Source organism: Salmo trutta, chromosome 6 (genome assembly GCF_901001165.1).
Source record: "Salmo trutta chromosome 6, fSalTru1.1, whole genome shotgun sequence".
NCBI lineage: Eukaryota > Metazoa > Chordata > Actinopteri > Salmoniformes > Salmonidae > Salmo > Salmo trutta.
The window spans coordinates 41,339,981-41,354,554 of NC_042962.1; the positions used below are offsets into that span (position 1 = coordinate 41,339,981).

General features: G+C 42.7%; 1 protein-coding gene across 1 annotated transcript in view; it reads left to right on the plus strand.

The window, feature by feature from the left end:
• The window catches only part of LOC115195927 (partitioning defective 3 homolog B-like), an 89,192-nt gene that overhangs the window by 51,773 nt on the left and 22,845 nt on the right, over nt 1–14,574 (plus strand). Inside the window, exon 4 of the mRNA XM_029756282.1 lies at nt 13,873–13,976. Coding sequence (XP_029612142.1) covers nt 13,873–13,976 — 104 coding nt within the window. The remainder of the gene's footprint in view (nt 1–13,872; nt 13,977–14,574) is intronic.

Sequence of the window (14,574 nt, forward strand, 5' to 3'; positions counted from 1 at the left end):
GTTCCATGACCCAAAGCAGAGTGCCAACCCCTCTGACCCCCCCATCCTCTTTTAGCCACCCCCTACCACACCATTCACCACCTGCCAGTCACTCACCCAACCACCCAGCTGCCACCCCCTGACCCCCCTCCCCCCCATCTCTCTCACCATATCCTCCCTAACCCTTGGCGTTCTGGATCACAGCTCCTCGCTAACCAACCGCAGTGCTCTGGGATGGGGCTCAGCCACTAACTGGATTAGCACTGTAGCCTGTTAGCTTGCCCAGGGTCCAGCCGAGCATGAACACTTTTTTTCAATGCCTATCATTTTAACCCTTAAAAAAAAAAAAAAAAAACTTTTAGGACCCCTTCCTGCCACCCCTCAACCCTTTACTGAGTTAGGACATGACCCTGTGGAGCTCTCCCACCTAGGTTGAGATGACAAAATAAGCTTATTTAATTAGTCTCAGCCTACTAACAAAAGCATGGGTGGAGAACTCACTTAAACAGGCTCAGCCTAAACCCGATCATCCAGCCACTGCTATGACTGTCTGACAGGGACCACTCTGTATGTGTGCACAGGGGCCTTTTTTGTTTTCTTTATCACTTAAATTAAGCAGATTGGCTGTTTGCTGTGTATCGTATCACATGCAGCTGGTGGCCGGCGTGGGGGAGAGCGAGATATGGGGAGTGAGCGAGAGGGGCAGAACACACAGAAATTTGGACTAAATTCAGTAGTTCTACCAGTCGCCATTCTACTAGCTTTGTGCATTATAAGTATGTCCCACTCGTTATATATTAATGTGTTAGGCTCAGTGGCGGTTTCAGCTTGTACGGCTCCCCGGGGCGACCCCCTCTGTAATTTTTTTCAGACATCTGGAACAACACAAATAAATAATCATAACATTTAAAACTATATAAATATATACACTACAGTTAAAAAGTTTGGGGTCACTTAGCAATTTCCTTGTTTTTGAAAGAAAAGTACATTTTTTGTTCATTTAAAATAACATCAAATTGATCAGAAGTACAGTGTACACATTATTAATGTTGTAGCTGGAAACTGCTTTTTTTATTCTATTTTTTTAACCATTTTAAAAGGCTAATTGATCATTAGAAAACCCTTTTGCAATTATGTTAGCACAGCTGATAACTGTTGTGCTGATTTAAAGAAGCAATACAACTGGCCTTCTTTAGACTTCCTGAGTATCTGGAGCATCAGCATTTGTGGGTTCGTTTACAGGCTCAAAATGGCAAAAAACAAAGTACTTTCTTCTGAAACTCGTCAGTCTATTCTTGTTCTGAGAAATGAAGGCTATTCCATGCAAGAAATTGCCAAGAAACTGAAGATCTCGTACAATCCCTGTGTACTACTCCCTTCACAGAACAGTGCAAACTGGCTCTAACCAGAATAGAAAGAGTGGGAGGCCCCGGTGCACAACTGAGCAAGAGGACAAGTACATTAGAGTTTCTAGTTTGAGAAACAGACGCCTCACTATTCCTTAACTGGCAGCTTCATTAAATAGTACCCACAAAACACCAGTCTCAACGTCAACAGTGGAGAGGCGACTCCGGAACTCTGTCCAGTGTCTGTGTTCTTTTGCCCACATTAATCTTTTCTTGTTATTGGTCAGTCTGCGATATGGCTTTTTCTTTGCAGCTCTGCCTAGAAGGCCAGCATCCCGGAGTCACCTCTTCACAGTTGATGTTGAGACTGGTGTTTTGTGGGTACTATTTAATGAAGCTGCCAGCCAGTTGAGGACATGTGAGGCTTATGATGGAGAAATTAATATTCACTTCTCTGGCAACTGCTCTGGTGGACATTCCTGCAGTCAGCATGCCAATTCAAATAAAATAAAATTGTATTTGTCACATGCGCCGAATACAACAGGAATACCTTACCGTAAACGGCTTACTTACAAGCCCTTAACCAACAATGCAGTTAAAGAAATATAGTTTAAATATTTACTAAATAAACAAAAGTAAAAACATTTATTGAATCAATCAAAAGGTAACACAATAACTTTTCATAACAATAACGTGGCTATATACAGGGGGTACCGTACCAAGTCAATGTGCGGGAGTACAGGTTAGTCGAGGTAATTTGTAAAGTGACTATGCATAGATAATAAACAGCGAGTAGCAGCAGTGGAAAAACAAAGGCGGGGTCAATGTAAATAGTCCAGGTGGCCATTTGATTAGTTGTTCAGCAGTCTTATGTCTTGGGGGTAGAAGCTGTTAAGGAGCTTTTTGGTCCTAGACTTGGTGCTCTGGTACTGCTTGCCGTGGAGCAGCAGAGAGAACAGTCTGTGACTTGGGTGACTGGAGTCTTGGAAAATGTTTGGGATCTTTCTCTGACACTGCCTAGTACACCGGTCTTGGATGTCAGGAAGCTTGGCCCCAGTGACGTACTGGGCCGTACGCACTACCCTCTGTAGTGCCTTATGGTCAGATACCGAGCAGTTGCCATACCAGGCGGTGATGCAACTGGTCAGGATGCTCTCGATGGTGCCGCTGTAGAACTTTTTTGAGGATCTGTGGACCCATACCAAATCTTTTCAGTGTCGTGCGGGGGGGAAAAGTTGTTGTGCCCTCTTCACGACTGTCTTGCCTCTTCACAACTGTCTTGGACTAGGGTTGCAAAGGGTCTGAAACTTTCCGGTAAATTTCGGAATTTTTCCATCGGAAGTTAAGACCTGGAATTTGGGGAATTTTGCTTAAATTCGTCAAAAAAAGTTAGCTTATAACTTTTCATTTAAAAACATTTATCTTACAAAGGAATTAATCTAACTGCTTAACTATTTATCTGTACATAGAATTATATATATTTTTTTTTCTTCTAATCTTTACATGAAAATGCCACAGGCACTATCTGATCTGAACCTTTTTTTGTGGGATGCACAAGGCAATTATAGGTCTTGTGGCATATTTTGGATAAGCTATCCCCAATTCAATGGAGTTGCAACCCTCTGCATGCACAGTGTATTCTTCCATCACATGTGCAGTGCACTCTTCCATCACATGTACAGCTGATTTTCAAGATCTTGCACACCAATGAGATGCTGTTGGGCCCACACTACTACACTGTCTGAGCCAAGGACTACATGGTTTCTGGTAAGTTTTGATTACAATACTGGGTGGGATGAAATATATTTTATAGGACGTACATGATTTTTGTTAACTAGTAAATAGTAGCCAACAGCAAAGTGTGTTTAAATCATTTATAACTTGTTAACAGTTTCTGCTAGTTAGTTTTTGCTACCATGTGGGTTTTAGCTCGCTTGAGCCTGCTAACTGAGGAGTGTTAATTCACCTGTTTCCATACATTTTCATCTAAAAACATTTATCTTACAAAGGAGTTTAATCTAACTGCTTAACTATTTATCTGTACATAGAATTGTTTTTTTCTTATCTTTACATGAAAATGCAACAGGCACTATCTGATGTGTGGAGACATTTCACTGCAGCAAATGTAGAAGGAAAAGCTGTGTACATTTGCAAATACTGTGCCACATCATATGTGAGAATGCAACAAAGATGCAGAATCATCTGGCCAAGTGCATAAAGTTCCCTCAGCGCTCACAACAAGCAACCTCTGACAAATGTCCCTCTACTTCTATTTGAGGTGTAAATTATGAATCAGACACCTTATCGAAAGCAACAGCTCATGGTCCTGCTGGAATCAGAATTTTATTTGAATCAATGGATGAACGTAGTCAGAGAAATGCTGATGAATGTCTTGCTCAAGTTGTGTATGCAACTGGTTCACCTCTGATGCTCACAGGCAATGTGTATTGGAAGAGATTTCTGAATGTTCTTTGCCCAGCATACACCCCTCCAACCAGACATGCTTTATCTACTCATTCACTGGATGCAGAGTTCAACAAAGTTCAAGTGAAGGTCAAGCAAATCATAGAGAAAGCAGACTGTATTGCAATCATCTTTGATGGGTGGTCGAATGTTTGTGGGCAAGGAATAATTAACTACATCATCTCCACCCCTCAACCAGTATTCTAAAAGAGCACAGACGCAAGGGACAACAGACACACTGGTCTCTACATTGCAGATGAGCTGAAGGCAGTCATCAATGACCTTGGACCACAGAAGGTATTTGCACTGGTGACAGACAATGCTGCAAACATGAAGGCTGCTTGGTCTAAAGTGGAGGATTCCTACCCTCACATCACACCCATTGGCTGTGTTGCTCATGCATTGATTCTGCTCCTCAAGTATATCATGGCACTGAAAACAAAGGATACACTCTACAAGAGAGCCCAGGAAATGGTTAGGTATGTGAAGGGTCATCAAGTTATAGCAGCAATCCTCCTCACCAAGCAAAGTGAGAAGAGTAAGAGCACCACATTGAAGCTGCCAAGCAACACCTGTTGGGGTGGTGTTGTCATCATGTTTGACAGGCTCCTGGAGGGGAAGGAGTCTCTTCAAGTAATGGCCATATCACAGTCTGCCGATATGGACATCCCCATCAAGAGGATCCTCCTGGATGATGTATTTTGGGAGAGAGTGGTAAGCAGCCTGAAACCTATAGTGGTAGCCATTGCACAGATTGAGGGAGGCAATGCTATCCTGTCTGATGTTCAGACTCTGCTTGCAGATGTAAGAGAAGAAATCCGTACTGTCCTGCCCACTTCACTGTTGCGCCAAGCAGAGGAAACTGCAGTTCTGAAATACATCAAAAAGCGTGAAGACTTCTGCCTGAAGCCCATACACACCGCAGCGTACATGTTGGACCCCAAGTATGCTGGCAAAAGCATCTTTCTGGTGCAGAGATTAGCAAGGCCTATGGTGTCATCACTACCGTGTCTCGCCACCTTGGCCTTGATGAGGGCAAGGTTCTTGGCAGTCTGGCGAAGTACACTTCCAAGCAAGGGCTTTGGGATGGAGATGCAATATGACAGTCGTGCCAACATATCTCATCACACGCTTGGTGGAAGTGACTTTGTGGATCTGAGGCTCTTTCTCCTGTTGCCTCCATCATCCTCCAAATCCCACCAACATCAGCCGCCTCAGAGCGCAACTGGTCCTTGTTTGGGAACACACGCACCAAAGTACGCAACAGGCAGACCAATACAAGGGTTGAAAAATTAGTGGCCATCCAGGAAAATTTTAGGCTTTTTGAGCCTGACAACGAGCCATCCTCAACAAGCTTGGAAAGTGACAGTAAAGATGAGGCCTCAGTCTGATGTTCAAGCAGTGGACATTGAGGAGGTCCAGGGAGAAGACATGGAAGCCTGAAAGGAAGACAACCAAAGCTTTAGTTTCTAGACTATCATTTTACAGATGTATGTTGAAAACGTTTTTGGGAGATGCGATCGATCATTTGGGGATCGTTCAATATTCCCTTTTGTTGTTCAGTGAAATCATCCCGTGTGAAGAGGCAACTCATTTAATTAAATCGGAACAAATTTGTATTTCTCTATTGGAAGGATTTAATAATTTGCAATTATGTCTACTTATGATAAAGTAAAACGTTTGTTTCTGTCTACATATGATATTGTAAGTATATCCAATGCAAAAAATATCTACATTTTAAATGCTATTAATATTAATTTGCATATATTTCCGTTAATTCCCATATATTCCAGTTAATTCCCACGGAAAGTTTCCACCTCTGAATATTCCCCAAAATGTCCAACCCTAGGTTGAACCATGATAGTTGGTTGGTGATGTGGACACCAAGGAGCCTGAAACTCTCAACCTGCTCCACTTCAGTCCCGTCGATGTTTATGCTGGCCTGTTCGGCCCTCCTTGTCCTATAGTCTACAATCAGATCCTTTGGCTTGCTCATATTGAGAAAGAGGTTGTTGTCCTGGCACTACACTGCAGAGTCTCTGACCACCTCCCCATAGGCTGTTTCATTGTTGTCGGTGATTAAACTCTTCATCGTTGTCGTCAGCAAACTTAATGATGGTGTTGGAGTCGTGCTTGGCCATGTAGTCATGGGTGAACAGGGAGTATAGGAGGGAACTAAGCACGCACCCCTGAGTGGCCCCAGTTTTGAGAATCAGTGTGGCAGATGTGTTGTTGCCTACCCTTACCACCTGGGGGCGGCCTGTCAGGATGTCCAGGATCCAGTTGCAGAGGGAGGTATTTAGTCCCAGGGTCCTTAGCTTAGTGATGAACTTTGAGGGCACTCTGGTGTTGAATGCTGAGCTGTAGTCAATGAACAGCATTCTCACATAGGTGTTCCTTTTGTCCAGGTGGGAAAGGGCATTGTGGATTTCGATTGAGATTGCGTCATCTGTGGACCTGTTGGGGTGGTATGCGAATTGGAGCGGGTCTAGGGTTTCTGGCATGATGGTGTTGATGTCAGCCATGCCAGCCTTTCAAAGCACTTCATGGCTACCGACGTGATTGATACGGGTTGGTAATTATTTAGACATGTTACCTTCACTTTCTTGGGCACAAGGGCTATGTTGGTCTGTTTGAAACATGTAGGTATTGCCCACTCTGCCAGGGAGAGTTTGAAAATGTCAGTGAAGACACTTGCCAGTTGGTCCGCACATGCTTTGAGTTCACACCCTGGTAATCCGTCTGGACCCGCGGCTTTGTGAATGTTGACCTGTTTAAAGGTCTTGCTCACATCGGTTACGGAGAGCGATATCACGCAGTTGTCTGGAACAGCTGGTGCTCTCAAGCATGCTTCAGTGTTGCTTGCCTCGAAGTGAGAATTAAAGGTATTTAGCTTGTATGGTAGGCTTGTGTCACTGGGCAGCTCGCGGCTGGTATTCACTTTGTAGTCTGTAATAGTTTTCAAGCCCTGCCACATCCGACGAGTGTCAGAGCTGGTGTAGTAGGATTCAATCTTAGTCCTGTATTGATGCTTTGCCTGTTTTGATGGTTCGTCTGAAGGCATAGCTGGATTTCTTTATAAGCATCTGGATTAGTGTCTCGGTCCTTGAAAGCTGCAGCTCTTCCCTTTAGCTCGGTGCGGATGTTGCCTGTAGTCCATGGCTTCTGGTTGGGAAATGTACATACGGTTGCTGTGGGGATGACGTTGTCGATGCACTTATGGATGAAGCCGGGGACTGAGGTGGTATACTCCTCAATGTCATTGGATGAATCCCAGAACATATTCCAGGCTGTGCTAGCAAAACAGACCTGTAGCATAGCATCCGTGTCATCTGACCACTTCCGTATTGAGTGAGTCACTGGTACTTATTACTTTTAATTTTAGCTTGTAAGCAGGAATCAAGAGGATAGAATTATGGTCCGATTTGCCAAATTGGTGTTTCTGTATGCGTCTCTGTGTGTGGAGTAAAGGTGGTCTTGAGTTTTTTTTCCCGGTGGTTGCACATGCTGGTTTAAATTAGGTAAAACCGATTTAAAGTTTGCCTGCATTAAAGTCCCCAACTGCTTCTGGGTGAGCATTTTCTTGTTTGCTTATGGCCTTATACAGCTCGTTGAGTGCAGTCTTAGTGCCAGCATCGGTTTGTGGTGGTAAATAGACTTCTACGAATAATATAGATGAGAACTCTCTTGGTAGATAGTGTGGTCTACAGCTTATCATGAGGTATTCTTCCTCAGGCGAGCAATACCTCGAGACTTCTTTAATATTAGACTTTGCGCAGCAGCAGTTATTGACAAATAGACACACAGCCCCACCCCTCATCTTACCAGATGTAGCTTCTCTGTCCTGCCGATACCTGGAGAAGACGGTCAGCCCTAATTATCCGTGTCGTTGTTCAGCCAAATCTTGGTGAAACATAAAATATTAGTTTTTAATGTCCCGTTGGTAGAATAGTCTTGATCGTCCAGTTTGTTTTCCAATGATTGCACGTTGGCCAATAATACTGAGTGTAATGGGGGTTTACCTACTCATCTGCGAATTCTTACAAGTTACCCCGCCCCCCCCCCCCCCCCCCACACACTTTTCTCTGTCTTGTCTTCACGCTTATGACGGATTTGGGCCTTGTCTTGACAAAGCAGTATGTCCTTCGCGTCAAACTCATTACAGAAAAAATCTTAGTCCAGTTCGAGGTGAGTAATCGCTGTTCTGATGTCCAGAAACTATTTTCGGGACATAAGAGACGGTAGCAGCAACATTATGTACAAAATGAGTTACAAACAATGCGAAAAGACTAAAATAGCACAGTTGGTTTGTAGCCCGTAAAACGGCAGCCCTCCCCACCGGCGTCACTCTCCCTCAAAACTTGAGACATCTGTGGCATTGTTTTGTGTGACAAAATTGTTCATTTTAGAGTGGACTTTTATTGTCCTCAGCACAAGGTGCCCCTGTGTAATGATTATGCTGTTTATTCAGCTTCTTGATATGCCACACCTGTTAGGTGAATGGATTATCTTGGCAATGGAGAAATGCTCACTAACAGGGATGTAAACAAATTTGTGGCCAAAATTTGAGAGAATTTCTGAGATTTTATTTCAGCTCATGAAACATGGAATCAACACTTTACATGTTGCACTTATGTTTTTGTTCAGCGTACATGGTCTTGTTTTGATCGGTCATGATGTCCTACTTATGTGCCATAACTAGGGCACAGACTTTTTTTTTCTGCTCATAGTTTTTTCCTCTGGTGAGTGCATTTTCACTTCAGTTTTCTCCTCAATTCATGCACCTTGATCGGAAAGCGAGATGATAACGGCAGACAGCAGTAGTTCCTTCGCTAGGCTCTGTGGTGAGGAAATACTTCTGTCCCCAGTCATAACACTGGGTGTTGTTTAGTGGTACAATTTGAACGCTGTGTGTTGTTGTGCTATAGCAGTGTAGATTGACAGGATTCGAACTTGGTTGTTTTAACATTGTGATTGAGCTCCACCAGAGTCCCTGTCGGATGATTAGACCTGCATCGATCCCTGTACTGCGCTGAACACACACACACACACACACACACACACTCCTGTCGACACACACACTCCTGTCGGCGAGGGGGAATGACAGTCCTTATCACTGCGTCCCACGAGCACCCTGGGCAGGAGGGTTCTATTGATCTGACGAGACAAGATCACTCTGGGCGCACAGAGACGCGTGCCCACTCAGACACAGGACTGCATGCAGCCAAATGGGAATGGTTATTTCATCTGTGGCTTTGCCTTAGTTTAGATGAGATCAATAACCGTTTTGAAGTGATTTTTTTTTTTTTTTTTTATATTCAAAATTCCATTACAGATTACAAACTGAATTAGCAGTCCATTAGGATACATAGTCCTCAATGGATTATCATTAAACTCAACATTGAGAAAAAGACAGAGAAGACTAAACAATCTACTGCCCTCCTCTTCTGGGCCTTCTGATCTCCCATGAACCTATGCTCTAAGGTCAGAGGTCAGAGATGTTTATCTGTGGGGTTGGACCTCTGGCTTTCTCATCCAATGGGTTTTGGGAAGGAGGCGAGGCGAGAGGACGTGAAGAATATGCAATTGAGATTCTCCCTAGCTCTCCCTAAATGCCTCAGGTTTAGGAAGCAAATGTTCAATCCTACTTAATCAAAAAACTTAATCTCCCATTGAAAATTCTACTTAAAAGTGGGAGTTAGGATTTGCCCCTTAAAGTGGGAGCATTGAAGAGAGAGACATTTTACTGATCTGTAGTTAACCTCTACCTTGGTCATCAGAGTTTTTCCTGGTCAAGTCAGGTGAGGATAAACTCTGGGCCCTAATTATGTGTACTCAGCCTCTTCATATAACAAAATCGTAGGTACCTTTCCCTGGGACGACTCTGAAGTGCTTTGTCCATGACTGAGTAGTCTGAACTGGTATTTGGTAGGGCTGGGAATTGCCAGAGACCTCTCAATACGATATTATCATGATACTTAGGTGCCGATACGATACTGCGCCTTCAGAAAGTATTCATACCCCTTGACTTATTTCACATTTTGTTGTGTTATTGCCTGAATTCAAAATGGATTAAACCGTTTGTTTTTTACCTCACCCATCTACACGTTATACCCCATAATGACAAAGGGAAAATGTGTTTTTTGCCAATTTATTGAAAATGAAGTACAAGAAATAACTGTTACGCAAGTATTCACACCCCTGATTCAATACTTTGTAGAATCACCTTTGGCGGTGATTACAGCTGTAAGTCTTTTTTGATAAATCTCTTAAGAGCCTTGCACACCTGGACTGTACAATATTTACCCATTATTTTCAAAATTCATCAAACTCTGTCAAGTTGATCAAATCAGATTTATTTATAAAGCCCTTCTTACATCAGCTGATATCTCAAAGTGCTGTACAGAAACCCAGTCTAAAACCCTAAACAGCAAGCAATGCAGGTGTAGAAGCACAGTGGCTAGGAAAAACTCCCTAGAAAGGCCAGAACCTAGGAAGACACCTAGAGAGGAACCAGGCTATGAGGGGTGGCCAGTCCTCTTCTGGCTGTGCCGGGTGGAGATTATAACAGAACATGGCCAAGATGTTCAAATGTTGATCATTGCTAGACAGCCATTTTCAAGTCGTGCCATAGGTTTTCAAGTAGATTTTTGTCAAAATTGTAACTAGGCTACTCAGGAACATTCAATGTCGTCTTAGTAAGCAACTCCAGTTTTGGCCTTGTGTTTTAGGTTAATGTCTTGCTGAAATGTGAATTAATCTCGCAGTGTCTGTTGGAAAGCAGACTGAACCAGGTTTTCACCTGTGCTTATAGATATCGTTTCTTTTTATCCCCCCAAAAAATCCCTAGTCCTTGCCGATGACAACATACCCATAACATGATGCAGCCACCACATGCTTAAAATGTGTAATGTGTTGTGTTGGACAAACAACAATTTTTTTTTGCAGTATTACTTAAGTGCCTTGTTGCAAACAGGATGCATGGTTTGGAATATTTTAATTCTGTGCATGCTTTCTTTTCCGTCTGTCATTTAGGTTAATATAATGGAGTAACTAATGTTGTTGATCCATCCTCCGTTTTCTCATTTCACAACCATTAAAATCACCATTGGCCTCATTGTAGCGGTCTTTATATGTACCACAGAAGAACCAAGAAATGAAGAGCGACACCATGGCGGTCTTTTCGGCCTTTTATGTAGATCTGCAATGGTACTATGAAAAGTCAGGTTAGGAATGATTATCAGTCTTCAATGCACCGTCTGACAAGTTGTTCTTTCTCTCTGTTTTCACGGACCCACACAATCACATTTATAGATAAAGCAATAATGTATAGACTACAGTAATAAACAAACTTCAATACAAAGACTGTATAATAATAATTCATAGACAATATAAGCAAACCTGCAATGGTATTATTAAAAAGTCAGGACTGGAGTACATCATTCTTCAATGCACCATCTGTCATGTTGTTTATGGAGGAGCATAGAGAAAAGTAAAACACATTCTGTCTCACATCTCCATTTATTTATTGTGCATTATGGACTTCTACACAGGAGTAATCAGCGACACCCATTTCTCTCTGTGTTTTCACGGACTGAGGAGAACGGGAGCTACGGGTAGTACCAGGGTGTTAGTAGGTGACGTAAGCACCAAGATGAAATGAAATAGATTTAATCAAATAAAAACCGAAGATGTTAATATCATCCAGCTACTGTAGCTACCTCCTGAACATCAACAGGCAGTACTAGTAGTGAAAAAAAATGAAAATATAAATCAAAAGTAAGGTTCCTGGCGATCATAGCGATCCGATTCCCCCTTCTGTCTGAACTTGGAACATTCCTGTTCGCGAGCATGCGCCTCTGAACCTTAACCTGGATGTTCTGTTTTGTGTAATATTCTAATAATTTGAAGTTTGATGGAATAACCATTTTAACACTCCTATACTATGGTGAAATCCACTTTTAGCCACTATTATTGAACACGTAATGAGTTCATGCAACGTATTATGCAATTTGTTTAGCACATTTTTACTCCTGAACTTATGTAGGCTTGCCTAAATAACAGAGGGGTTGAATACCTATTGACATTTCAGCGTAACATTTTTTTTATTAATTTCTAAAATGTACTACAAACTAAATTCCACTTTGACATTATGGGGTATTGTGTGTAGATCAGTGACACAAATCTAAATTTAAACAATTTAAATGCAGGCTGTAACCCAACAAAATGTGAGAAAGGAAAAGGCTTGTGAATACTTTGAAGGAACTGTATGTATTGCGATTCTCACAATTCTATATGTATTGCAATTCAGTATTGCCATTTGATGTTCCAAACATCTTGCTCACTATATGACTGCTGCAGAGACAGCATGAGACTATTTGTTTTGATCAGTAATGGAAATAAAATTGACATCGATACTCGTAGTCAAATATCGATTATAATGTAGTCCATAAATAATATTGCAATATGTAACTGTATCAATTTTTTTTAAAGAACAGTTTAGTTAATTTAAGTCAGAGAACCGAGAGTAATTGAGAGAAAGACACACACACACACACAGAGAGAGTAACAGACAAAGGCTGTGATAGACAGATAGGACACAGATCCAAGTGACATAGAGAGGATTAAACACAGAGCTTTACCTCAAAGACAGACAATACATCATCGCTTAACAGAAGCAGTGTTCGGTTAAACATTGGGGACACTATTCTAAGGTGTCTGTTTCTTTGTAAATCGTCGGAGAAATGTGCTTCCAGATGGTAGGCCTTTTTATAGGAGCATAGCACTGTAGGGGTTTTGAAATTGGTTGTTAAGGTGGATGCATTTCTGGATTCCTTAAGATGTGTGTGTGTGTGTGTGTGTGTGTGAGCTCCTCCTGGTTGGTCTGGTCTGAGGTTGTCTGTATGGTGTAGGGTGACCTGCTTGGTTGACGTGGTCAGCAGACTGGGTGGGTCAACACTAGAGCAAGGAGCGCTTGTCCTGGTCAGGTCATGCGTTCAATAAAAATGATTGGCCCCTACTCCTGTCTCTGCAGAGGATCTATCCTTTAGGCCTTTCATACAGCCGCTACCATATGGAAGGAGCTTCCATTATAGTCCTAACATCAAAGCAAGGTCAAAGGAGCAAAGAGGGACTGGCCGATACAGTGCAGTAACACTTCTCCTTTGAACTTTTTCATATACTTGATACTCATCCGTTTTTTTTATTTTGGCCCAATTGGACCAGAAAGACCTGGCCTCTTCCCCTTTAAAGTGAGATTGATGACGGGATGATAAAGATCAGAGGGATCGCTTTGACTTCTCTCCACTCCTCCCTCTCCTTCGCCTTTTTCTATCTCGCTCCTCTGTGGTGTCCAGGTCTAACCAACTCTCTTTAGGTTACAGTCGTATAAAAAGCTCAGTTGCCCCTACAGCGCTAGATGTGGTTTCACATGATGTGTCCCAAATTGCACCCTATTTCCTATGTAGGGCACTACTTATTACCAGGGCCCACCCTGTTCTCTATATAGTAGTGTACTATATAGGGAATAGAGTGCCATTTGGGAGTTAGCCCGGGCCTATTTGAGGTCTGGCCCTGATGCCGCTTTTAAAAGCAGAGTAAAAATATTTTCCTCCCCTGTAGTTCAGTGTACCTCTCTGGTACCCCAAGCCGTTTCATGTGGTGTAATTGGCTTGATTGCGTAAGGGGGAGTGGGTTAGGTTGCAAGGCATGGGTTTGGGGGGGCAGCAGCTGCTGATCAGATTGACTTTCCATTTAGGGAGGGGTGGGGGGGGGGGGGGGGGGCGCAAAGTGTATGTATGTGTGTGTGTGTGTGTGTGTGTGTCCCAGCTCACTCGCTCTTTCTCTCCCTCCCTCTGTTCCTCCGATGCTTATTTCATCCTCTCATCAAAAGGCACTGAAATCATATCTTGATGATTCGAAATCTTGGGCAGATTTACAGTGGATTTGTGTTGTTGGAAAACAGTGCCTAACTTAATACCAAGCGTAGATCAGTTTACACAAACACAATCGGTGTACTCACATTAGCATTGATGGACAACGTTGACCTCCTCTCTTTCTCTTTCTGTGTGTTGGTATTTCCCAGGCATCCCTCTACTGGTGAGGAGCAGCAGTGACTCTGCCCTGGCCCCACCACTGGAAATTGTGACACCTCCCCCTGATTACCTCAATGCCAGACCAGCTGAAATGGTGAGAAAGACTTCATCTTAAAGTACAAACTGTGGCAGCTGAGTAAAATACAGCAAGCCTAGAAAATGTAATACAAAGATGAGAACAAACAAAAAAGTCCATGAGTCTGTTTGTGTCCAGAGATGTGGTTGGAGTCCTCAAAAACAAATCTGTACCTCAAAGACAGTTCCACTGCTTTTTTAAAATGTATTCTTCCCCGCTAATCAGGGACTGGTTGGGGACTGATTTAGACCTGGGAGACCGGGTGGGTGCAATTTAATTATCAAGAACAATAGAAACCAGCAGTACTTTGGACCTCCAGCAGGGCCTAAAATTACATTTACAAATTCATTTCTCCCGTTTTGTTTAATATCTAGTAATGCACAAAGAAATCTGACTCCTACCGTTAAAGATATCCCACCTCATGCAGCAATACTATCTGTCTGGGGTCTGTGAGCACTGACCGTGAAGTACTGAAAAAGTAGTTTTTGGAAGCAATGCGCACAGGCATAAAAGTTGGTCTAATTTACTCAAGTCTACTAAAGTGAGACATTGTCCTCATGTTTCTTTTGAATTTACATTGTTTTGTTCAAAAGGTTGCTGTGAGATTCTCACAGGA